This window comes from Pogoniulus pusillus, chromosome 5 (genome assembly GCF_015220805.1).
Source record: "Pogoniulus pusillus isolate bPogPus1 chromosome 5, bPogPus1.pri, whole genome shotgun sequence".
In the NCBI taxonomy this organism is placed as follows: domain Eukaryota; kingdom Metazoa; phylum Chordata; class Aves; order Piciformes; family Lybiidae; genus Pogoniulus; species Pogoniulus pusillus.
The window spans coordinates 37,371,103-37,397,670 of NC_087268.1; the positions used below are offsets into that span (position 1 = coordinate 37,371,103).

At 37.2% G+C, this 26,568-nt stretch overlaps 2 protein-coding genes across 3 annotated transcripts in view; one reads left to right on the plus strand and one right to left on the minus strand.

Annotated features, from left to right (window-relative positions):
• Positions 1-235: 235 nt before the first annotated feature.
• Positions 236-6,927, plus strand: METTL21C (methyltransferase 21C, AARS1 lysine; the record flags this gene model as incomplete). The annotated part of the gene is made up of 5 exons (XM_064143800.1): positions 236-339; positions 3,955-4,118; positions 4,684-4,826; positions 6,155-6,272; positions 6,533-6,927. Coding segments are annotated over 5 exons (924 nt in total), but the record flags the coding sequence as incomplete, so codon positions are not given.
• The window catches only part of TPP2 (tripeptidyl peptidase 2), a 53,257-nt gene continuing 32,711 nt past the window's right edge, over positions 6,023-26,568 (minus strand). Inside the window, exons 24-30 of one of the 2 annotated variants that reach the window (XM_064143797.1) lie at positions 26,114-26,152; positions 19,626-19,777; positions 19,435-19,531; positions 18,577-18,707; positions 17,091-17,298; positions 8,930-9,049; positions 6,023-8,195 (exon numbers count right to left, since the gene is read on the minus strand). In XM_064143797.1, the coding sequence (XP_063999867.1) occupies positions 8,106-8,195; positions 8,930-9,049; positions 17,091-17,298; positions 18,577-18,707; positions 19,435-19,531; positions 19,626-19,777; positions 26,114-26,152 (837 nt within the window). In that variant the 3' untranslated portion in view covers positions 6,023-8,105. The remainder of the gene's footprint in view (positions 8,196-8,929; positions 9,050-17,090; positions 17,299-18,576; positions 18,708-19,434; positions 19,532-19,625; positions 19,778-26,113; positions 26,153-26,568) is intronic. The other variant, XM_064143798.1, reaches the window with a different exon arrangement.

Sequence of the window (26,568 nt, forward strand, 5' to 3'; positions counted from 1 at the left end):
TTGAGTCAGTGCTGTAGGTGGTAAGGCAAATACAAGGAACACTTGATCTACAAAAAAAGCAGAACAAAAGGTTGGAGTAAGCTGGGATTCGATTTCTGGAGGTTGGTAGGTTCAGAACTTCAAGAAACCTAAGTTTGTTTTTGTTTTGTACAGCAAAACAGTAAGGGTTTAGTGTAACATAGTAAGTTCTTTGAGTGGTGCCTGGTCATGTTACTCTAAATAGCCTGTGATCTGACTGGTCAGAACAGAAAGCTACTCCTTTCAGGTGCACGCCTGTATAAAAACATCCAGAGCATGCATCTGCCTGCAGGGAACTTCCAGTACCCTCTACTACAGCAGGTACCCAGTCATCCAGCTAACCTTGTCTGAAGTGCTTTTCTGTGCTCTGCTAACTAACAGGAAATAATGTGTGTCTGAATTTCAGCTCTGCTATGTTAGTCAGCACAATTCTGCCTATCCCAACCCCTACTATTTTGTGAGGAATGACTATTACTGCTACCTTTCAGTATTTGGATGCATTTACCTTGCGACCTCAAATATCATATTGGTTAAAAATAATAATACTTCTATCACTGACATTTATCTCCCAGCATTTATATTGATAGTGTAAAAAAAAAATCCAATCAAAACTTCAGTGCATGATAACTGAGAAACATACATGAGCTGCCACTGCATTTCCCACGTGAGCAAAAGGAATTGACTTTGCTTAAGTCTGCTAAGCCAGACAAAGCTATGCAACTCTGTGCAGGTGAAACACATTGCAGCAGAGTTGTGTTTACAGCTGAAGACCCAGTAACACAGCGCTACTCACTAACCTACTTCTTTTTTCAGCTGCGTAGCTGGATTTGAAAAGCTCTTCCCAAGCCATGGATTTTTAAAGTTTAAGACACACACACACAGTTTTTTCTTATAGAAGATAAACTGTTACCTTCAGGTTTATTATCTTATACTTCGTCCTTTTGAGTTTAATGACTTCATTTTCATGTGGCACTGTCAAATAGATATAATTTTGTGAATTATTCTTTTTTCTTTAGGTTCTGAAGAAATCAAATGTGATTTTGTAAGGTATTTTGTTCATTACCATTTAATACTATTAATGAAATCGATAGTGATTTAAAAGCCTTTGGAGAGCACAGAATTATTATTTCCCACCAGGATCACTTTGGAAAGCAATCGGCTGCTAGCATTCAGAAAGAGCCAACATTTTCTAAGCAAACAGGTTCTGGTTGCAATATTACATCAAAATTCTTCCAGAGACGTATCGTTTTCAGTAAAATATGGATCAGAGAAATGTCAAAATTGTGAGAAGTGTCATGTTTTGCAATTCTAGAAGCACAAGAGCAACTTGAGTTTCATGTGAATATGGTGATGTAATAATTTGAATGTGACCATTGACAAACAGCTTAATACTTGTGTCTGTAGTCTTCAGGGAGACTTTGTCATTTAAGATGGTAACATAAAGCTGTGCAATGTTAACATATGAATATACTTGGATTCCAGAAATTGTAAGACTTAATCTATCCCATAGTTTGCAGCTAAAGAAGTCTTAACTTCATTTTATGAAATACATATTTTAATAGTTAGGGCTGTTTAACAACAGCTGCCCCTATGAAAAGGGCACCTAAAAGCCCCAGCCATAAACCAGAACCTGGAGTGTATTTCCCCCAGTCCCTGCAATCTGCCATCCAAAAATTCAGGCAGCTGATGGACTTAAGGATCACACCAGTCACACCAGAGTACCAGTGTAACCCCTAGGTGCTTTTTAGACCCTCTGATCATTTAAGAAGGGATTTAATAAATCCAAAGTTTTAAAACAAATATTTAAGCAGACACCTATTTTAGAGAACTTTAAAGAATGAAACAGGAGAAAGCACAATTTTTCATTTGGAAATGTAACATGTCTAACTGAATTTAGAATTCAGTCTGTACCAGATGTGTGATAATCTCATGTTCTGAGATTAAATTATATTTACTGCAAGTACTTAGCAGATCAACAAATATATATATATTTACTAAGCATGTTGCCAATCTGTTATCTGGTATTATCTGCTGCCCACAGACAACTGAAATTCTGGACTTCATGCAGTAACTTGCCTAAGCAAGTTAAAAAATAGGCAAGTTTCTACCCCAGCTGACAATTAAACTATTCATTTATTTATTAAACAAGCTCTAATGTTTTTTAGAGTATTGGACAAAGTAAAGTCCCTCCTGCTTTGTAATTTCCAGATTGGACTTCCACTTAAATAGCACCAATTTCATGCTATAGCACCTAAACAAAGCAACCCCAAAATAAACAAACACCCCAAATAGCCTCAGATTCGAAAGTGTAGCATTTTGCACATTTAAATATGAAATGTTCCAAAGAGCAGGTCTTCAAGCCAGTGTCCACTGGCTGTAGCCATCACCAGTTCTGATAAAGTTTTCTCTTTTCAGTGCACAACTTCCCAATTACTCAAGTGTTAATACATTCCCCCAGATATTTCCTAAACATTAAAACATGAGCAGATTTTATTCTAGCTTAAGGCATGAAAAAGAAGCATTGCTGAAAATTCAAAACAATACTTACATGACAAACTGCTGCTGTTCTGAGGAGGCACAATTTCATGTGTGAAACATCAACATGGATGCATCCACTATTTTTCCAGTCTCCTCAATGTCTTGCCTACTATAATCTTGAATTACACAGAAAAGGTGCATAGCCAGTACTTGTTGCTAGCCACATAGAGGTCCTCCAAGGCAAAAAAACCCAACCCAAAACTAAAAAAAAAAACCAAACCCAAAAACCTCAACCAACCAGCACCAACCCAGAACAAATCCATAGAAAGCAATTTACTTTAAAACATTCTTTTCTGAAACAACACAAAAGATCACTGCTAGAACTAAAATGCAGTGTGTGAGGAGTCAGAATACACATCCTGTACTTGCAAACAAGCAGCAGCAATAAGGAACGTATCAGGTATCAGTAAAACGTGTGCAAATAAACTACTCACAAATCAGTAGTAACTCTGCTCCTTAAAAAAGACTACCTCCAAGTACTGCTGGACCTTCTGGCCACTGGCAAACCTCTCCCCCTTCCGGCCAGGATGTCAAGAACAACCTCCTGCAGTATGGTGCAACTGAAATTACACAACACTGTCCATAGTGCATATGGTGGAGAGAGCTTATGCACAGAGAAAAGCCAATCATGGACAAAAACTTAGCACGCTTTGGCCATCATGATCCATGGGAAGGGTAACCTTTTGGCCATCATGATCCATGGGAAGGGTAACCTTTTACAGCCAAAGCAAGTTACAAACCACTTTTATTTTCCTTGTTATATCTATATACGTCTGTGTATAAGAAGAACAGCATCCTAGCTTGCATTAGAAAGTGTGGCCAGCTAGATGGGGAAAGTGATTGTACCTCTGTACTTGACACTGGTGAGGCTGCACCACAAATACTGTGTTCAGTTTTGGACCCCACGCTACATAACAGACACTGAGGTGCTGGAAGATCCTTGCCTGGGGAAGTGCCAGTCACCATCTCTGAAGGTATTTAAAGGACGTGTAGAAGTGGTGCTTAGGCACCAATAAGCATCTATGGTTCACTATAGTTGAGTGGTTACTGGCAGTGATAGGTTAACAGATGGACTTGATCTTAAAGGTCTCTATTAATCAAAACTTCTCCATGGTTGTATATATCTACAGACACCCATGGATATGCACAGCTGCTATCACATAACATTAAGGTTTTACATAAATCATAAACATGATAAAAGACTAAATATTATAAACATGATACAGCAAAAACTGACAGTATAGATGACTCTTCTTCATGGTTTCCTGCCCCTTCAACCTGTTATTGATAAAATCTCTAAAGGCCACCCAAACTATTTACATAAAATATGGCTAGAAGACCACTGTAAAAAGAGTGCTTACAATTTTCTACAACATTACTTTTTCCCTTGCATTTCAGCTCTTTTGCCATGATCTCTGCACAGCAGCCACTGTTCTCCAACAAAATTCAAGGAGGCATGGACTGCCTAACTGAAGAAGAAGAAGAAATATTTGAAGAGCAGTATGACTCTGAAAACTGCCTCAGCAGCTCCACACACGCACCGACAGCCGAATCCAACTCAGGTTTAACTCACAAATGAGAACTGCAGCACAACCCCCTACTCATATTCTGAAATAGTACCAACTATAGTATACCCCAAAACACAAGCTAGCTTGGTCACCTTCTATGTGTCATTTCAGTTAGGCATTGGAATAGACTACCCAGGAATGTGGTCGAGTCATCATCCCTGAAGGTGTTTAAGACATGGCACTCTGGGATATGGCTTAAGAGCTATGACGGCCTTAGGTTGAACTCAAAGATCTTAAATGACTCTTCCAACCAAAACAACTCTATGATTAGTAAAATAATATATCTGAATCAGCAAATTCTTCTAAGAGGATCACTTCTATCTGCAAATTGCCCATGCTCATTAAAACTCAGAATGGCAGGAAATAAACATTGCTCCTTTCATTCTCTGGATGGCCAGATCATCCACTTGTGGATAGCAACTAGTCTCAAAGCCAATGGCCTGACAGCTTTTCTAGTCTATGTGCCTACATATGATATTCACAAAATCCTTTTCAACCTTAACAAGTTTCACATAAACACCTGCATATAAAAACACAAGTTTCATCTTTTCTCTCACAGATTCACCAGTAGTTCTTAGCATACTACAGAACTGGGTTCCTAGAGTCTCGCACTACTTTGATAAAGAACACTACACCTACGCTGGCCACCAGATCGTCATTCAGGAGTCCATAGAATACTTTGGAGCAGTGGTGTGGCCGGGGGTAAGTATGTGATACAACACCCATAAAGCTAACAAGGCAGAAGAGTGCTGTGACAGTGGCACACAAATATTAGGGAAGCTTTCTTAGACGACTATTCTGACAGCGAAGGTTTCCTGATACAGAGCGAAGTTGTGAAGTGCTTCAGCAAAAATCTCTGCCTTATGCTAATTTGCCAGTTCATGCTAGAAGAACTGTGGCAACTAAGGATTTATAAATTAGATACAAATGTTGGGGGAAAAAAAAAAATCTATGAAAGATAGCTTGGGGAAGAAGCATTCAGCTTTCTCCATAGTTCCAAGAGTCAGTGCTGGGATGTAAACAATAAGCAAAAAAAACCCAAAAACAACAAACAAAAAAAAAAAGGAGGTTGAAAAAGAAACTTGTCAAAGATTAAATAGAAGTAGGTTAAAACAAAGATACAATTTCAAAATTTTTCTGATCCACATTTATTGAAAAAGCTCACAGAAAATGGCCAACAATTTCAAAACAGAGAAAAAGAAAGCGTATGGGTAGGTGAAATAGTATCATGTCAGATCATCAGTTCTCATATTAATCAGGTATCAGAATGCAGACAGCAAAACTTTCCAAGAAAACTGAGAGGTTGCACAAATGGGACTGGTGATTCATTAGCTGTCAGCCTTCGCAGAGCATGCAGCCAGTATTGCATTATGAAAAGCAGAAGAGAGTTAAAACAGTAACACAATTCTAAAGAGGAGGAGCAAAAGGAGGAAGTTAAGTTTCTTTGGCATCAGTTTATGGTGGTTACAACAAACAAGTTATAGCGTATTGATAAGATCGTTATGAAGGTCTGATAAGTCATACTTCCATGTAGTGCTGGTGTTCTGTCTCTGGTTGTGTATATTTTATATTACTATCAATACACAAGTGTTGAGTTGGTAAATAACATGGTTTTAACACTTCCTTATTCACAAAAAGTAAATTAAAAAAATCAAACAAAATCAGTTTTCAAAAGAATCTACCCCATGATAGTGAATCATAGATTAATAAACCAGACCTTTTTTTTTTTACATATTAAACCTCTTGGTTGTTCTGACTGTATAGTTTACATCTAAACACTGCCTACCTTGATCTGTCAGAGGACTCACAGTGTATAGAAGTATGTAGCAAATCCAAACCCTAAAACTAAAAATCAGGTGTTTAATTTTTTTAAATATAAAAAACAGGACACATAACAATTCTTTCCATATTACATTTTTTATGTTACAGCCTTCATTGTGTATATAAAAAAAAAAGTCTGTATAAAAACATCTCATTAATTTTCCTGCAACTTACCTGTTACTCTTATGGATATGTGTTAACTGTTTTAGGCACTGGCTTTATCTCAGTATCTGGAATCAAATCAAGAACAATTCAACCTCAAAGACAAAAAAGTTTTGGAAATTGGTGCTGGCACAGGCTTGGTTTCCATTGTGGCCTGTATCTTAGGTTAGTAAACTTGTATTTCTTCTTGAATTACTTGTGAAAGGTGATCTGCATCTGTCACTGTTGCTTTAAGGCAATCAACAAGTGTTTGAGAACACTTCACCTCTCCCTTTCTTAAAGGGAAAATTATTGTAAGATACCATTTTAAGAATATAACCTACCTAGTTCTTGGCAAGGGGGAAGCTGGGGATGTAAAGACCATTTCAAGTTTGTATTTTTCTACTACATATCTATGTATTGAAATGAATTCCTGTTTTCTTTAGGAGCATACGTTACAGCTACTGATTTGCCTGAAGTTCTTGACAATCTCTCATATAATATTTCAAGAAATACACAAAACGTGAATATGCACAAACCTGAAGTGAGAAAACTGGTTTGGGGAGAGGGCCTCAATGAAGACTTTCCTGTATCAACTCACCATTATGATTTCATACTGGCAACTGATGTTGTATACCATCATGCAGCTTTGGACCCCCTGCTGGCAACAATGGAGTATTTTTGTAAGCCAGGAACAGTATTACTGTGGGCAAATAAATTCAGATTCAGTACAGACTATGAATTTTTGGAGAAACTCCGCAATATATTTAACATAACCATTCTAGCAGAATTTCCAGAATCAAATGTCAAGCTGCTTAAAGCCACAGTAAGAGAGAATTAAAGAGGAAACTATGACAGATTTTGATTTAGTGGCAGCATCTTACAGTTTGCAGCACTACGATGCACCTTCTGTGTATTTAAGTTTGTAGAGTTGCAGCTGTATCTGAGTTTTGCATTACAAGTTATGACAAAAGAATAGCAAGACAAATATACAGCAATGCATCTCCTGTTGATAGGTATAACCTGTTCAAACAGACTCGTTTCACTCCACTGAAGGAGCAACGGTAGCAACATTTGTTAGTAAAAAGGCTGTAATGGAAAGCATTGACCTTCTGGGCTGCACTGAACTTCTGATGTTTTTATGGGGTTTTCTTTCAGCAAGTTTTATTTACTCCTTCAAAAACCAATACAAGTTTTAGCTCCAATATTTGTTTTTATTAATTATAAAATAATCTTTTAAAGTCTCAAGAGTGCACATGGTGGTCTTTTGATCTTCAACTTTGCACATTTATTCTGCCACATTTTACAATTTTAGTATCATTAAACATATGTATAGCTTTACAATACCTGATTAAGATTTCACTGTCTGGCACTTGTATACATGTATCAATGTGTCCTGATACTCAGCTTCACATGGATTTTTGAATTTGCCTGAAATCACTCCAAAATGAAGATTTATAAAAGCACCTATGCATCAGCAATTCCAAGTAACATATTTTAACAGTTTGAGAGGTTGAATTTTTCTTTAAAAAAAAATTAAATGTAAACTCTTGTGAACAAAACAAGTAATGATGTCCCATTATTTTAGACTAATAAATAAAATTTTAGCTACTCCTGAAGTAGCTTTAAGGCCTTCATACAACTGAAATTAATATCAAACATGTTAAAATTCAGTTTACTGTAAAAAATACAGAGCTTTTACAGGTTTGCAGTTAAAGTAACATTTGAGAACCTAACATGCATGCAGTAAGCCTTTCCAGCCTAATTCCAAATCCTTGATGTTGGCAGTCCTGGCACATCCATTGCCAGCAATGGGATGCACAATAAGGAAACTCCCTGATGACAGAGTTAGGTTAACAGGTATTAAGCTGTACCCAGGTGCCTTTACTGATAAATACACACAATTTAATAGTCAGCATTCAGTAATGAAAACATGCGTTCCAAGAAAAAGGTCAAACTTATATTTTAATATCCAGCCCCATATAAAAAAATCACTTTAGGTTTACAACTGTCGTTTTTCTAGAATACACAATAATCAGGTGGGTACATGACAGGAAGCCAGTTTTCAGTAAAGGTTGCACAGTGAGTCCATCCAAGCAACTTCATAAGCTGAAGGGAAACAAAAAAAAAAGCAGCAAACATCAAAAAGAGAAGCCCTTGGGTTGTCACCTTTAAAAAACAGAAAGGCAAAACCCAACAACAACAGAACAACAAACAACTAAATCCTTCTAAATGCTGCACAGATCTCAGTATCTTACTGAAGATGTCTATTGTCAGAGAGGTAATACATTGGATAACTGGTGGCCTTTAAGTTTATTTAGTTCTGGAAAGGGAAAAAAAACCAGCCTTATATAGGATCTACAGTCTTTCAATTCAGTGCACAAAAATTGCATCTTAGGAGTTACAGTAATTCCCACTAATTCTCCACCCATGTACTACTACCAATAACTGTGATTAATAACAGTGAATAATAACAGTGGTTAAGAAGCAACGTGAGAGTTAAATTGGGCGATAAGCTTATTTGTCTATACTTTCTTTATGCCCTAAAGTAGGTTTGAGAAAGTAAGTCTGATTAAAAAAAACAATTATTCACAAAGTAGCTACTCTAAAGGGGGGGGGGGGGGGGGGGGTGGGGAATAAAAACTAAACCAAACAAACAAAAAACCCAACTCCACACTATTGAAAATGGAGACCAAGCCACAAAAGTCGGGATAAAGTCAAAATGTTAAGTTCAGCAAGTTCTACAATATAGAAAGCATCAAAACTTCCAAAAGACTTTTATATAACTTTCAAAAGGTTTCTTGGTGTGAATGTTGCCTGTTACTTCTCCGAATGCATCCTACCTGAATGCAGTTTTTCAAGTTGTCCTTCGTTGGCTTCTCTTCTGCAAGTTTTGTGGCAAACTTGAGACCTCTCCCATACATTTTATTTACCAATGCATGTTTGTAGGCAAAGGTCAAAACCTACAACGTGAAAACAAAGACAAATTAGACACTTTCATATTTTATCTTACAAGGCTTAACAAATAACAGCAGGTTCTGTTCAGGTAACAGAAGTGATCGAAAGGGAAACATTTACACAAGATAACTTGCATTTGTCTTTTCAGTAGAACACACGATACACAGTAGTAGTTATGAATTTCCTAGAGACTATTTTTGACTTCATGAACATATTTGACTTCAGAACATCTTATGCAACATGGATGTCACTATTCTGTTCTCTTTTATTAATCATATCTGTAACTTTTTTGGATTTTCATTCTTTAGAGTCAATTGTATGGTATATATAAACAAAACAAACAAAAAAATAAAGCAAGCAAGAACCAGGCAAGTGTATCTTGGACTTATAGAGACAAAGATCCAACTGAGAGTTAATTCCTAGGAAGTCAAAAACTTACTGCAGAAACACACATGAATGTACGTTGCGAATGATGTGTACACACACACACGGAGAAATGCACAATAATTATAAACAAGCAATGAAGACAAGTAAGCATGAAGACACACTTCAGGTTCTGGGCCAGGTCCTCACTATTTGTAATTTATTAAGAGATTCTCAAAACAAAACAAAACAAAAAATCCCTCTTCCTCTTGATAAAGATTCTGAAGACACAGCTTACAATGCTTGTCAAGGCTATAACTAACATATGCAAATCAGTGTGTACCTTTGGAGCTGATGTAAAATAAGCCAGGTTCCTCACAGCCAAATGCTGACAGTGTTCATTTGGAGTTCTTGCCAGCTAGGTCATACTATTTCACTACTTACAGCACTAGGATTTAGTGAAATCAAGACATTGTTTCATATATTCCTACTGGAATATCCACAGAAAACAGTCTGCTTTTATTTTTTCCCCAACAGTGACATAGCAGAACAGCTGTTGAATATGGTGGCATTGGCAAAGTTCATGAAATCTCACATTAGACTTTGCTATTCATTTCCCTTTGCTCATCAGTATAGTTTTCCTCCCTTTTCATTCCTTCAACAACTTTTGTTTTCCTAATGTTCACTTAAAACATCCTATTAAGAAAAGCTAACAAAACCACTTCAAGGATCTTTAGAAATAGATATGCTGCATCACAGCAAACCCCATTTAAAGTATTTTTTGAGAAGATAAGCATTAAGGAATCCAAGATACAAATACTTTAAGTACTGCATTTTAGCTGCCTAAACATTTCTATTGAACGTTTATCACATGTACAAGTCTGCAAGATCAGTACTTCAAAGATTGAGCTAAAAATGAAGTAACAAACCTAATTGAGAAGTAGAAGTGTAATTTTGAAGCATTAAAGCATACAACAAGCAATCATAGAACAGTTTGTGTCAGAAGCGACCTCCAAAGATCATCTAGTCCAACTCCCCTGCAGTGAGCATGGGCAGCTTCCACTACATCAGGTTTCTCAGCGTCTTGCCCAGCCTGACCACCTTGAAGATTTCCAGGGATGGGGCCTCAACTACTTCCCCAGGCAACCTATTCCAGTGTTCTACTTGAAGGCACAAGAAGACCTCTTTATCTCATTGTGTTGATTTACTCTGTTGTAGCTTCAAACACACACATATAGGCAACAATGAGCATACAGCACCATTCATGTTTAGATTTTCCAAATACTGCTATTGGAAAAATACTTCACATACTGCATTCTTAATCCAATTATTTTGGATATTTCCTTAAAGCAAAAACACACCAGCAAACACTTCTGAATCACTGCTCAACAGATCCATTAGCAGATTTAGTTGGGTTAAATTAAACTTGAAAAACAGAAACAAACAGCTCCCCCCACCAAAAAAAAAAAACAAACCACTGATACAAACACATAAAAAACCCAAGAAACAAACAAACCAACCTTTGAAAACTGTGAAAAAAAAAATCCCTTCTGTAGAAGATAAAACAATAAAACCCCAAACAAAAAACCGAATGGAAAATGCATTGGAGCTCTCAGCAAATATAACGTATTGGAGGCTAACCAGAAATAATGTCACTGCTCTATTAAGAAAGCTCTTACCTGACCCTGTAAGTTTTGAATGGTTATTGAACATCAGTGATAAAGGCAGGAGGAAAGCCACTTGACAGCATTTCTTTCGTACAGGGCTTCCTAGAGTTTTTGTGGCAAGAAAACAAAGCATTTTACGAAACACCCTTGGCTCTGGCCAGATAAAAAGTTTGGGTATTTCTAAATGAGAAAAAGTTGTCTCCTGGACCAAAAGGTTGAAAATAACGCTCAAAAATCTCTTGATAAAAGACAGTAATTTCTGCCTGAGTACATGGAAGAAAACCTCGACAAACTGCACACAAGTTAAGCAAAACTACTAAAAGTTCACCAGCACTTCGTAAGTTAAGATTAATGCATGAAATGCTTTAAAATCAGAGTAAGTTTACATGAAGAAAATGTTAAGAAAGAAATATTTTAGAAATAGTACACACATTGGTCAAATTAAGCCTTATAATTAAAATATTGCAAGCTTCATAAGAACACAGAAATGAAGACTATGATTCCTTAACACATGTAAACGAAATGTAAACTGAGCTGCTAAGCATATAACAATGACAAATAAACCAATTTGTAGCCTTTAAAAGCAGTTGCTAGACAAAAAAAAAAATTATTTAATAATTTCAATAAATATAATTACAGAACAAGAGATACAGCCCAGAAATTGTCCAAAAAGCAATAAAGAAAGGGTAGTAAGAAAAGGCAACGCATACTTCTAGGACACTTGCAGAGGGCGAGATATTTTATTCACCAAGCTAATGGCGTGTAATATTAAATGTATTAAAAGCAAGATCCTTAACAGTAGTTGGATGCCCATTTAATTAGCTGCCTAACTTACCACTGACTATATTAACATGCATACTTAGGACAGTAAAGAAAGCTGACATCATTTGTCTGAAGACATGTGCAAAGCTAATGATGAAAACACATCTACATTTACACATAATTAAAATACTAGGTTAAGTGATATAATCTACAGAGAACACACTGCAACTACTTGTAAGAACACTGAAGTTGCAGTGTTTATAAACGCCAAACAAGTTTTTCCATGTTCATAGATATCTACAGTAATAAACTAAGGTTTCTTAGTTACCTTTGTTGAACTCTCTCTGCTCTATCAACTGACCCATTACAAATACAAGGAGTATTCATTCAAAAAAAAGTTTAATTGACTCATTTTTAAGAAATATGAAAAACAATCCAGGGTAAAGATGTTTAAATGATAAGATGGAAAGTTCTATGCCTTTGGTTTTTTTTCCATCTTGTTTTCAAATGTGACTTTTTACATTTCCCCAACATCTGAGTTAAAGGTTGAGGAGCATTAAATTCTACAGATGAGTAGTAACAAATAGGCAAAATCTCACTGCTCTCCTGTAGCCATTTTGATTTGTTGTTTGATTTTGGCACAAATTTTAAAGCTACATTCTAGTGAAAAAGAAAAATTCCACAGTGTAAGCACCATTATCAAAACCCCCTAAAGACCTATCACAAATGGATTAGAATAAACAAGCAAATACTGCATGGAGCCATCTCAACTGGAGGTTGTTTTGAAATGCCTGTGTGTACACAGGGGACAAATATTTTCTTTCATGGTTCATTTAAAATAAACCTTCAGAGACAATTGATCAGGTAACTAAAACAGCTGAAATCATTAGCAAGGGTAATTATTATCAGAAATCAGCACCAGCTTCCCTACACACTTGCTACAATATGGGGACATGGGGATTCTTCAGTGGAAAACAGGTAATTCAAAAGAGACTAATAAACGCCCTGTGGGAATACTTGGCTCACTAGAGGGAAAGAAGTGCACAGAAAAATGGTTTGTCTTTGTTTTAACAATATTAGCCTTGTAATTACTGACATGTGGATGAATTTTAACTTATATGAAGCTTAGAAAGAAAAATACTTAAGAGAAAATTTCTCTCTAAAGCCATATGCATGTTTGAATGTTCAGTGCAGTATTCAAGTGTCTTATTTCCATCAGTTAATACTCAGTCGTTCCATTTTTCCAGTGCTAATAGCACAAAGCCACGTCCACACACAGCAAAAGCTCCACTTCTGCATTTCCAACATAGTGCTTTAGAGCAAGCTGACCACCTCTTGAGAACTCCCATTTGAAGAGCCTTCACACAAGGTCTATCCCTGATCCCAAATTGCTACTCCACTCTACTCTTCTTCCTTCCAAATTTCTTCTGTTCTTAAAAAGGTGAATAAGTCACGCAAGGTTAGGTGATTAATTTCCCCTCCATGACATTCACTCACAAAACTGATCAGACATAATAAATAAAAATGAATGCAGTTTGGCAGAGGTGGGTGGAACGAAGGAACTATGATGCATCCATTTTTGAAGAAAAGTTAGAACCCATGACACAAGGGTACAGCTATTCTCACAGTTACAATTACATTCCTACTGTCTTTGTTGTAAAAGCTTTCCCTTATACTTTTTTTGGTGTTGGGCCATATCATAACTATGTGACCCTCAAGAAAAGCTAAACGAAACATAATTGGATCATTATCTTATGTTTATGAATTTGAATGACTAAAGAATATTCCATCATTGGCTATAAAGTGTAGTGCTAACAACTGCAATGGCTGGTCTGAACAGAATAATTGCTAACTAGAGCCAGTTCCTAAGAAAATTTCTAGATAGACATGACACCTGTTAGCGAAGGAAATTAAAGAATACAAACAGCAGCAAGCATGAAACTTCTAGGAAGTATTTTTTTTCCTTAACTGAAAGTAATTCTTCTTTACCCTAGTTCTTTTTTCCAAATCTGTTACCATGGAAAAAACATTGGACTACTCTGCTATTTTATTTCAAAGCAAAATTCTCAATCCCATCAAAACCCAAATTGTGATTCTCACTCCTTACTCTTTCAGAGTTTCCAGAAAAAGAAAACCTCAATTTATAAAAGTGAACAACTGGATGTCTCGGTTCCAGTAAACATGTGAAAGCTTTTAAGTACCAGTATGTATTTCTTTCCCTTCAAACTTAGTATTTTTAACCTTATCTTAACCTTTAACCTTTACTGCTGGAATTATTGAACAGTATCATGTGGGAAGCTAAGAAGATACATTCATCATGTGATCTATAGACACATTAAGCTGATAGCTAGTATAACATACTACATTATTACTGACCAACAGACATGCTCCTAGATCACTGAAAATAGTGAATCTACATAACTAAGTTGTCAAGCAGGTGCTGAATCACAAAACGGTTCAGGGCAGAAGTGAGCTCTGGAGATTATCTAGTTCAATCAACTTCTCTGCTCAGTGGGGCCACCTATAGCAAGTTGCCCTGAATCACATCTAATTAAGTTCTGACTACAGCCAAGGACTGAGACTTGACCACCTTTGCAGGCAAATCCTTGCAGAATTTGATTGTCACACAGTATCACAGTATCATCAGGGTTGGAAGAGACCTCACAGATCATCAAGTCCAACCCTTTACCACAGAGTTCAAGGCTACACCATGGCACCAAGTGCCACGTCCAACCTTGCCTTGAACAGCCCCAGGTAAAAAAAAACCCAACACCACCAAACCAAAACATCACCACCATCCTCCCACAAAAAAAACCCAACGAACACAAAAAAAAAATATCAAGCCAAGACAAATCAAAAAACGAATCTTTTTTTTTGGAAGAAGTTCCTGTGTTTTAGCTTGTACCCACTGCCTCTCCTCCTGTCATAGGGATGTCCTGGGAAAAGTTGGGCTCAATTTTTACTCCTCCCATCATACATCTGCACACAGACAATATCTTGCTGAACTTTCTATACTCCAGGACAAACAGCCTCAGCCTCTCCTCATGCGACAGACACTCAAGTTCCTTAATTACCTTTGCGGCACTCATAATCCCACTTAGACTAGTAACTGTACTACTGGATGAATTGCCCTCTATCAGCAAGAGAACATAAGAGATAACCTGTATATGAGTGAGGCAGGGTTGAGTGAGTGAGGCTACATACAGGTACAGGACAGAAAGGCTGCAGAAAAGCACATAACAAAGATGTATCACTGAAGTCACTAAGATGTAGGACAGGCTCAATCTCCATTTTCAGAATCCATCCATTTAGAAGAGAGCACTCCAGATGGTTGTCTCTGGGCTAAAAGTATCCTCAATACGCTGGTTTTGAGTGAGACAGGAGTCAATTTTTTTCACCATAGCAGGTACAATTAAAACAGTGTTCACAACACAGGGATGTTTTGGCTGTATAAGCACTGCTTCAGCAACAGCATCAAGGGCTTTTGTTCTTCTCACATGATCCCACCAGCAAGCACGCTGCAGGTGCCTGAGGATTTGCAAGGGAAGGCAAGCAGAATAGCTGACCCTAATGACCAAAGGGCTATCCCATACCACAAGTCTTGTGCTCAGCAATAAATCTATGGAGAAGGAGGAGGAAGGGGATGTTCAGAGTTAAGATGTTTGCCTTACCAATTGCATGTAATGGAGCCCTGCTTTCCTGGAGACTGCTGAGCTCCTATCTGCTGATGGAAATCAGTGGACGAACTCCTTAATTTGCTTTGCTTACACACAAGATTATGTTTTATTTATTAAACTCTCTGTCTTAACTCATGAGCCATTCCATTTTTGTTTCAAAGCCTCCTCTCCATCCTGCTGTGCAGAGTCAGCAGCAGCTGGGTAGGGCTCAGGACAGTTAATTTAGATTTCAATTTTACTACTAAAAGCAAGAAGGAAAAGCAAATACACTGTGTGAACAGGATGGAAGTTAACAATCTAAATCTGTCAGCCTCTCAGTACCAATGCAATCATACCAAAGCATCAACTTTCAGAGCAAAACCTGAAAATGCACTTAGATAAATCCACAGTTAAGGCAGTCAAAGATGCAAGTTTTATCCCTCATCTGCAAGATTCAATTCAGCTACTCATTCTGGGCCCAGTCTACACACTCAAGAGTGCCCGGAATCATCACCTGTCTTGAAAATAACCTGTAGCAAAGGGCAATAAGCTCCCAACAAGCTGTCTATATTAGCAGGTTTTATTGAAATAATTTCCATCATCTTAAAGAAAACTGGAAGACAGCAGTAAAGCATGAAGTTCCTATACTGGAACACAGTACTGTATTTACACACAGACAGCAAGAAAACAACGTGCTTGCAGTACAAACTCACAAACTCTGCTACCACAGCCTCCTATTAAAGCACAAGTTTTTACTGGGAAGATTATTTACTGTCAAACAAATTCAGTAATTTTTTTAGTTACAAAACAAAACCTGTGAAATCGTCAGAAGTGCTTTGGCAATTGAAACAAATATATCCTCACTTCATCTCCCACTAAAACACAGCCATATGCAAGTGGTAACGACTGCAACTAATTCTCAATAGCTTAACGGTTAAAGACACGAAGTCATAAACTCTAAATTAAAGGTCATGTAACTAATTACCTACAACAGATGTATTTTTTTGTTTGAATTCTGGAAGAGCTGGCTTGAACAAAGCAGACAAAAACTTGAATCATGTAAACAGGAACCTTGAAATGACAGAAAAGTCTGTCCTAACAAAGATGTAGATTCCATTACTTCCAATGATTTCTTCCTTTACCTCTACAGACACTACTGACAGCAAGACATGGTATTTCTCTTGTCTATAGTGTAGAAGAGGCTAAACAATGCAGGACTGAACAGAGTAGAGGTGCTGCACACTTCTGTGTGTGTACAGCTAGAACAATGCAGAGATTACAAAAAATATTCCCTGAAAGTACAGAAAGAAGCAATTCAATAAAGCAAGCAGCTTTTTCATGGAAATATGGTATTGTTCTCATCCTTCCCTTAATACCTACAGTCACATGCAGACAGATTGCTTACCACGGATTTGACAGGCTCGTCAAAACCTCTGCAGAAAAAAAGGTCATTAAGGATGCACAACATATGGGGACAGCACGAAAAAGTAGAAGGGAAAAATGTATGAGGTTGTGCACATAAAGGTGGTGCAAAATTCCAAGAGAAAGTATCAAAAAAACATGCAAGAGACAAAACAGAATCTGCTCTGCTTTCTTACCTTGCTGTCAAACAAATCAGTCCATTTTGTTGTTTCCCAGAACGTCTCCGTCAAAGCTTCTGAACAGCTCTCGTTATCCTCATCTCTGCCTTCTGCATCACTGGAAGCAGCCCCTTCTTGAGTTTGCAGATGAAGAAGCTGGTCAGCCAGTGCACTTCCTTTTCGACAAAGTGCATCCACTAAAGTAGTCTTCTGTTTTTCCATTTCACTAGAAAAAAATAGCACAAAAATATTAAGGACATTAAAAATGGAATCAGTGCTGTATTGAGTTGACTGCAGTTAGTACACATAAAGTGAAAATAAGCACAGAGACAGTTTTTAAGGCATGGCTATTTACTATAAATTAATCTGTAGAAAAATTAGTTATAGATACTATGCAGCAAACAAGCTTAATGCTTCTGATGTCTTCTGCAACATCTTTGATGTCTTAAAGGAAGGGCAACTCAGGGTTCTAAAACTGAACAAGCCAGCATCTAGAAATACTGGTAGTATAAACAGAGGGAGTCAAAGCTATCTCTAACATAAGCAGATACAATTCTGCTGACTTCAAAGGAATCCCACCCATATAAAGCACCACTGAATTTGGTGTTCAGTTTCAGATGCTAGGTTCAACCACATGACCTAATGGGTCAACTTACCAAGAAATGTTTAGAATGAAGTTTATTATGACTTTATACATATATCTATAGCTTTGCTTTCATATTAGCAGTTCTAGAATTACACACAAGTATTTAGGATAGGTAGATGAGACACTCATTTTACAATCAGTATTTATCTACAATTATCAACAAATAAGCATCCCCCATTTAAAGGGCCTAATTTGCAACAGCAGCACCGTGCCACACACTACAAAATCCACTAGTTATTATCCAGTCTAGGGTGCCATTTTCAGAACACTGTCTTCCTAAGGATATATGCAATTCAGAGGAACATTTAAAGCTCAAAAAAAGCTACAAAAGGATTTATAAATACTCTAAACCACAAGTATGGTCAACATGTTTTTCATAAATCACAGTATCATCAGGGTTGGAAGAGACCTCACAGATCATCAAGTCCAACGCATTTACTTCTTAGACTGTTATCAACTTTATCTTCAAATACTGATCCAAAATGTTGCAAAGTATTATGAAAAGGTAGATAGCATTCAAAACACACACCCTTATATTGATATTCTGGTGGCCCCTCTGATTTGAGATTCAGCTTGACACAAACTTATGCACCATTTTCCTGATGCATTTAAATCCTGAAAACACCCATGTTTCTTTTATTTACTATTTCCAAGTAAAAATTTGCACATTTCAGTGTTCCTGCATTCTGGAGATACAGTAAGAGAACTAATTTTTCAGTCAAATTTGAAATCACCCATGGCCCAAAAATAATGGAAGTTATTCATAACATCAACAATAACTTCATTTTTTCAGAAGTAAAGATTAATTACATAAATTACAGAAATAGGATGCAAGAAAATTATTTACTGGGTAGGTACTTTTTTATAGTAGTTGCATCAGGCCTGGGATCAGTCTTCATGGCAAAGTATACTGCTAAAGCTGTCTGATCAATGTGAGAGATTACAATATTTGCAGCTTCAACAATTTCATCAAGTCTTTTCATTCTCTCCTAAAAAAAGGATAAGAAAAGGTCTTTAGCACTGTGAAATAATCAAGTAGTGTGATTAAGTCTACAATCACTAGGATAAAAGCAATAGTATGCAGAAAAAAACATAATATATGTAAAACACAAGGTGGATATATATAACATGCAGGATTTACAGAAAAACAACTTTTCAGTGCAAATTCTCTTAAATAATGGTAGCAAATATTGTTTCAAAAATGCAAAAATAAAAAACATTCAAGCTACTAACACATATATAAAGCTGTTTATCTTCAAGATAAACAAAAAAGCAGACATGTGTACATTTTTGTTTGTGGTTCTCATTTTTTAGGACAGGGACAAATGTGTCATTTCAAAGGGTTACTGTCCTCAGTTGTTTGAGCAGTTCTGCTGGAAAAAATGACCCACTCAGTTAGAGGAGCAAAATGGGGTGTGTGCTGTGCCAGCAACTACCATTTAGAACAATACTGTGGCCTATGCCAATAATGACACTTATAATGTGTTTAACTTAAGGAGTACATGATAAGCAAACGCAGTGTAAGTAGGCAGGCTTGCTTCCACTCTGATGTGGGAAGAAAGAAATCACAGTCAGTTTAAGGAAGCAAATGTTAATCTAATCAATAATTTCTGCTTTATAGTCACTTCAAGACCAAACATGGTATGATGAACGATTCCAATAATAGGTGCATGTAGCCTAACTACAGCAAATCAAGTTTAAAAAGTGTTGAGCAACCTTTTCAGAATCCAGCTGATGAAGTCTTGCAACGTACAATGGAAGATGATTAGGAAATGCTTCTTTCAATTCATTATACATGTCACTGGTATCTAGCCTAGAAGACAGGAAGACATAGTATAAAATTATAGATTCTGGATTTTTTTTTATACATCTGCTTTAATCTTGTGTAGTTATGACTGCAGACATACTTGGTCATCCACTGTATTTTGAGATCTCTTAATGCTTCAGCAAATTCTTCTTTTACATCTTTTTCCTTTTCCTGCTCTTTTTCTTTCTCTTTGCTGCCATTTTTACTCTTTGATGGTGATGGTATCAAATGATAGTGAACAGTAAGCACATCCTGGAGGTGGGAAAACAGACATGTACTGAGAGGGATACAGTACACCTTTCTGATGCTATACGAAAGCTAAATCATAGCGAGCAACTACTCTGAGCTATACGTAACACTGATTAAGGACTAAGAGCAAAGGTATTAGTCATTAAGAATTCAGGAACTGCTTTAACTTTTTATTTTAAGCAATACAAGAATGTCAATATTAAAATACCACAGTACACGTAAGACAAGAAAGCCTAAAATGTAGCAAGTTGGACACTTCTTGTAATAATTTACTTTGCATAGTGTTACTGAATCAGTAGAGTGGAGGTTTCTTTCTTGGTTTGTAAAGCAAATATGACTTGGTTAAAAGGCAAGGAAAAAAACTAATCAATTAGAGATCCTATATTACATATCTGGCAATAAACAAATAAATTAATATGACTGAGTTTTAAAAAAGTCACAATGTTATTAATCAGAAACATGAATCATGCCATAGGATAAACAAGTTTATTCCTCCAGAGACAGTACTTCTTCCATGTACTGCTACAGCCTTTTCATTTTTCACTTGTCTGTGCTCAAATTAACAACAGCAAGATTTTTCTTTTAAACCTTTTATGCTAACATACAAATATCACTGTAATTTCAGTTCAAGCTACACTAGTCAACAATCACCATTAAAAAAAAAAAAAATCAGGTAGGGCTATTTAAAAAGTGAAATGCTAACTGATTCTAGACCATGCTCTGAAGTCCATTCCCTAAGATGACATGCACATAAATGTGTAAATAAGCCAGTGCTGGATTTCAGTCATTGTTTCTAAGCACTACAATTGCTGAGGGAGGTAATTTGGTTTGACTGTAATATTACAATTTAAAAGAGTGAGGGTAGATATCCCATTGTTTTCTATGTAGACTATTCTGCAGAGACCACCGAAGTTTAAACTCTCTAGATACAATTACTATGTTGCAACACCGTGTGAGACATTGTTGCATTCTCCAGTGCTCTGGCAATTTTAGTTTTCATACTGATTATTCCAAAATACATTTGTGAGACTATCTTCCCAATGAAGTAGACGAAATCTTGTGCATAAGATGGAGTTATTTCAGGCTACTTAAATAGTAAAGAGAAAACTGACTCTCAGAAACTACTCCAAATAACCTCGAAATAGTGGACTGAATTCAATATTCCACCTGTGCCACTATTCAAGAACACACACGCAGAAAAAATTTGCACTGATAGTTGGAATGGACCAGCATCTTACTATGTATTACTGAAAACAACATTGGTTAAGAGATAGTAACATCAATATTCCCTTAGAACAATTTTTCCATATACTTAATATGCAACTGCAGGCAAATTGACATTTACATTTTTTTTTGAAACCTAGCTTAGATGATCAACACACACCTACATATGTCTTCAGCCAAGACTCTGGACAGAATATGACAAGTCAGGTCATGGAGGAAAGCACATATAGTGGAGGAACATAGTATGGGGTCGATCAAGGTAACTGGCACAGTAGACAGCAACAGCATAGTTCATTAAAGCAAATAAAACATTTTAGAATGCCTAAGTAGCTTGTTCAGTACAAAAATCTAAATCAGCAGCTACAGTTTTTCCAGAAGATGTCCTCTATTGAGAATACTACTTTCTTAAGAAATAAAACCTGCCTTTCTAGAAATATTCCTCTAATATTTCACAATTTCCTTCTTGATAGCTCTTTGATCTCACTTAGCAATGCTTGTTTGGAGTTACGTACCTAAACGACCTCTGCATTCTCATGATTTGTCTGTATGAGAAGGTTCTACTACTCTGGTTTAAGTTTCAAATCTATCATAATTAATAGAAGTCCCACTTCTGTGGATGAATACTCTCCTTGAAGAGTCCGATTCTGTGTAGCTAAATGAACAGTAAAACGCCATCTCCCCATTCTCTCACCTTGGTACTTTTGACCTCACAGGATTCTGCAAGTATTATAAGCTATGAACACTGAAATGAAAACAATAAGCTTAGGACCTGGGCACCTGCCTTTTTCAAAAGAGCTTACAGAAAGAGGCACAGCTCTTCTCTACAGACATCAAACTTATTTCACAGGATAAATAAAATTGAGTCGCTTCTCATATTAAACTAAACTATAACAAGACTTTAAGATGGACTGACAACTTCTTCCTTTTTTCTATCCTGTCTGTAAACATTAGCATCATTTACAAAACCTGGCAACTCCCTAGATACCAGAAAACCACAAAATTACACTGTCAATCAAAGAAACACTGATCATTAGAGATTAAGGGGAAAACAGACAACTCTCCACAATTCAGTGCTTCAATCTGTTTCCCTATTCAAACCTCACTCTATTATGCATCAACAGAATTGCTTGAGCAGTATTTGTACCTGTAGAAAGATAGTTATAAAAGCAGTGATAAAAGCAGTGATACAGTGAAAAAAAACAGCTTTTAAAAGAACTTTCAAACCAAAGCAAATTATCCTCTAAAAATTACACAATATTCAAAACTTTGCAAGTATACAATTTATGCACTTTGGTCAGTGTACATCATGCACAGTATAAGCTTCAGTTCACCTTTAACTAGAACTACAAACTGCATACATAAGCATAACGTTCTCAAAATGCTTGCCTCTTACAGAGCTTAATTAACAGTTCATTTGATTGATTGAGGATTTAAATCCTCAATCCACTATCCCTGATCAAACAGGGATAGTGTCTTAATGCTCAGAGGAAGTAATTAATTTGTTTGGCTTCACAAGGGTATTTACTAGTCTTCCATTAACACTTATCCATATCTGAATAATTAATTTCTTGCTCTGAATTGGAGAAAAAGACAGTGAAGTAGGGAGAATAAAAAAACACACAAACAAAAGACTACCTTACTATCTCTTAGCTAGTTCTTTCATATTGCTGTTCAAATGTTGCATTATGTAAAACAACACCAAAAAAATCATCTTACAGGCTAGATATATTTAAGACAAAACTTGGAGACAAGAGAAGAACAATCAGATTGTAACTGCATTTTAAAATTTGTTTTTCACACAGATGTTTAGCACATGCTTCCCCTTTAGAGACCAAGTGCACTTCTAAGGGTATATCAGCTTCCCAAGCCATGACAACAGGGTGCTTCACCTCAGTAGGGAGGTGTTCAAAGGAAAAACATCACTGATTTCTCAGTTTAATACCTATCACAGGTTCAGCTGTCACAAAGAAAGATTTGTTCTCCTCTTTTAAGCCCAGGCACACTGAAGACAGGAAGACATTAAGTAAAAGGGTTGTTGTTCTGGGTTTTGTTTCAGGTTTGGAGGGCAGGGCGTTAAGATAAAATTAAGTTCCCCAGAATAGCACATCAATCAGAAAATTATGGATTAGTCATACAATTCTGCTACACATGTCGAGTAAAACAAAAGACACCTGCTTATTCTGTGGTAAGAACCCACTGAAATTTTTATCCAGTAAATAAACTAACTAGCTTATTTGGAAAATTAGGCTGCTTGTTTCCTAGCATAACCTCAAACTGCTCTCACGCAAAAAAGAGAAGCTGTTGAAGCATGGGCTGGATGAGCAATCATGCAGTTTGAAACCTGCCCAATGGTCAGACCCACTGAGTGGTGATCGGCACCACACAGCTAGAGGCCAGTAACTGCTGGTGTACTCTAGAGCTCAATATGGGATTCAAACAGTATTCAGTATCTTCATTACAGATCTGGATATGGGGAAGAGTGCACTCTCAAGCCAGTCTGATACCAAACTAAGAGTGGCTGACACAGCAGAGGGTTCTGCTGCCACCCAAAGCAATCTTAACAGGCAGCACATTTCTGCAGTTAGGAACACATGAAGTTCAACAGGGAGAACTGTGAAGTGTTGCATGTAGAGAAGAATAAACCTGTTTACCAGTACATGGTGGGGGCCAGCTAGAAAGCAGCTTGGCAGGAAAGCACCTGAAGGTTCCAGTCAACACTAAATCAAACATAAGCTGTCAATGTGCACTTGGGGCTGATGATATCCTAAGCTGCATTGGACATACTACCAGAAGGCTGTGGGAGGTGATCCACCTCCTCCACTCTGCACTAGTGAGGCTGTATCAGGCACACTGTGTCCAGTTCTGGGCTCCACAGTACAAAAGAGACAAGGATGTACTGGTCAGAGTCCAGTGAAGGTCCACAAAAATAAGAGGTCAGAGCATGTCTCCTATGAGGAAAGGCTGAGAAAGCTGGGATTGCTCATCCCAGAGAACAGAGGGCATTTGAGGGGTGGAAGGGGAATTTTATCCACCTATGTAAGTAACAGTTGAGAGGGTGTAAAAATAAATCCAGACACTTGAGTGGCACACAGTGTCAGGACAGAAGACAAGGGCTACCAACAGAAACACGGGGTGATTGAACACTGGGCACAGGTTGACCAGAGAGGTTCAACTCTATGAATATGCCCACCCTTGGACATACTCAAAAACTGAGCATGGTCCTGGAAACCTGGCTCTACAAGACCATGTTGGAGCAGAGGAGTTAGACTAAATGACCCTTAGAGATCTGTTCCAGCCTCACCCATTCTGTGAAAATCAAAGTACTTTTAAAGAAGTAGAAATGCCCATCCAGGATTTCTGGTTTATAGTTTACATATAAACTTGTAATCTTGGAAATCCTCAGTTTTGCATTCTCAGAAAAACACATTCATTAATGGAGCTCTCATGGACCAGTGCTCTAAAATACACTGTGTTTTATTAATTTGCTGTTTGAATGATGATGCATCTTACAAATAGTAGGTGGAAGTGTCAAGAACAGTTTCTATTTTTGGCTTGAGTGTGTATAGTTCTCAGATGTGAAAATGAACCTCTGTCCTAAAACAAAAAAAATACAACATGCAGTCCCTTACATCTGTTTAATAGGTTTTGTTATACAAATTAAATTGTGATTAGAGTTTAACTCTCATTTTAGAGATTTGCTTAGTGAAGATTTCATATTGTATTCATCAGGAAGCCACACATTCACATGGGACTTTAAATCAACCTTGTAAGAGTGATCTGTGTATTTTCAGATGCAATATGAAAACAAAATTGCAGCAACATGCATTAAAATTCTTGTTGTAAAGTCTAACCACATTTCCATGCAGTTATTACACCAAGACTAGGTTAACTGGCAAGTTCAGTTACCAGCTCACTGTTAACCAAATAACAAGTTATGGCAGTAACCCACATAATTCATGATGCTCATGTCTTTTTTCTAAGGAGAATCCTGAGTAACCTGTATGCTATTCAAGAACAAAAAAAAAAAACAAACCAGAGAAGGGCACAAAGCTGGTGAAGGGCCTGGAACACAAACCCTATGAGGAGAGGCTGAGGAAGCTGGGGTTGTTTAGCCTGGAGAAGAGGAGGCTCAGGGGTGACCTCATTGCTGTCTACAACTACCTGAAGGGACATTGTAGCCAGGTGGGGGTTGGTGTTTCCTCCCAGGCAACCAGCAAAAGGACAAGGGGACACAGTCTCAAGTTGTGCTGGGGTAGGTATAGGCTGGATGTTAGGAGGAAGTTCTTCACAGAGAGAGTGATTTGCCATTGGAATGGGCTGCCCATGGAGGTGGTGGAGGCACCGTCCCTGGTGGTCTTCAAGAAAAGACTGGATGAGGCACTCGGTGCCATGGTCTAGTTGACTGGCTAGGGCTGGGTGCTAGGTTGGACTGGATGATCTTGGAGGTCTCTTCCAACTTTGTTGATTCTATGATTCTATAAAGGTAGCTCATTAAGATTTGTGTTTGTAGTCTCTGACTACTGGCAGAATATAATGTAAAACCAGGATGAAGTAGGATATTAAATGCTGCTATGCTAAAATTCACACACTCCCTTCCTGAATTCTTATACATGCTTCCAAAATTCCACTACCTGATACATCCCTTTATAAACTCTAGCCTTTAATGAGTTTCATTCAATTTGCATAGAATCATGAACTGAAAGACTTTTAATTCAAGTCCGTTCTTAAGGAAAAAAAAAGCTTGTCACAGTACGTTTTCTACAACTGTAATGAAGTCAGCTCTCAATTCAGTTCTCAGTTGGCAAAGAGTAGGGAGAAAGTGCCACAAGCACTGAAGATTCTCGAGTAGTCGACAAAAATCAAAATACAGGCTACTATCACCACATGCATTTTCACACTACTTATTGCTGAAGTATCCAGATGCTCATGCGCTCCTCAGCTTTGCATTGCAGTAGTGCTGTCATTCTACCAGAATATATAAGATGCTGAAGTAAATAACTCAGGACTAAGGAGATAGATGAGGGAGACAAATTAAAAACCAAGGCTGGTAGACAAATTCTTTAAGTCATATGCAGAGACTTAAGTATATCTTTTTCAAAAACTAACATTCAGTACCTTTTTAAATTTTCCTTGCCGCTTTGCTGCAGACTGCCCCTGGGAGTTAGAATAACACATGTAAGAAAACATGCACACACCACACAGGATGGAGACACCTTCTCTGTACAATTACAGTTATACTTTCAAACCTTTAGATTTTTTCAACTTTTAGAGTCACATCTGTGATCAAACATGCTCTTAAAGCATGCTCTTTCAAGTTCCCAAGATGAATAAAACAATGCATTACTGTGTATACAGTCCATTATTCCTTTAGGACAAGCAAGTGTTGTTAACCACTTAGCTTAAATCATTAAATTGCATAAAGTCAGCCTCAGAAGTGTAGATTTTAGATTTTGTTCTATTTCATAGAACAAGTACACATAGATTGTTTACATTCTGCCTCAAATTTCATTCATTTGCTGACCTGGAGACAACTTTGCTGCCTAATACTTCTTTTTATCTCCTGGTGCATA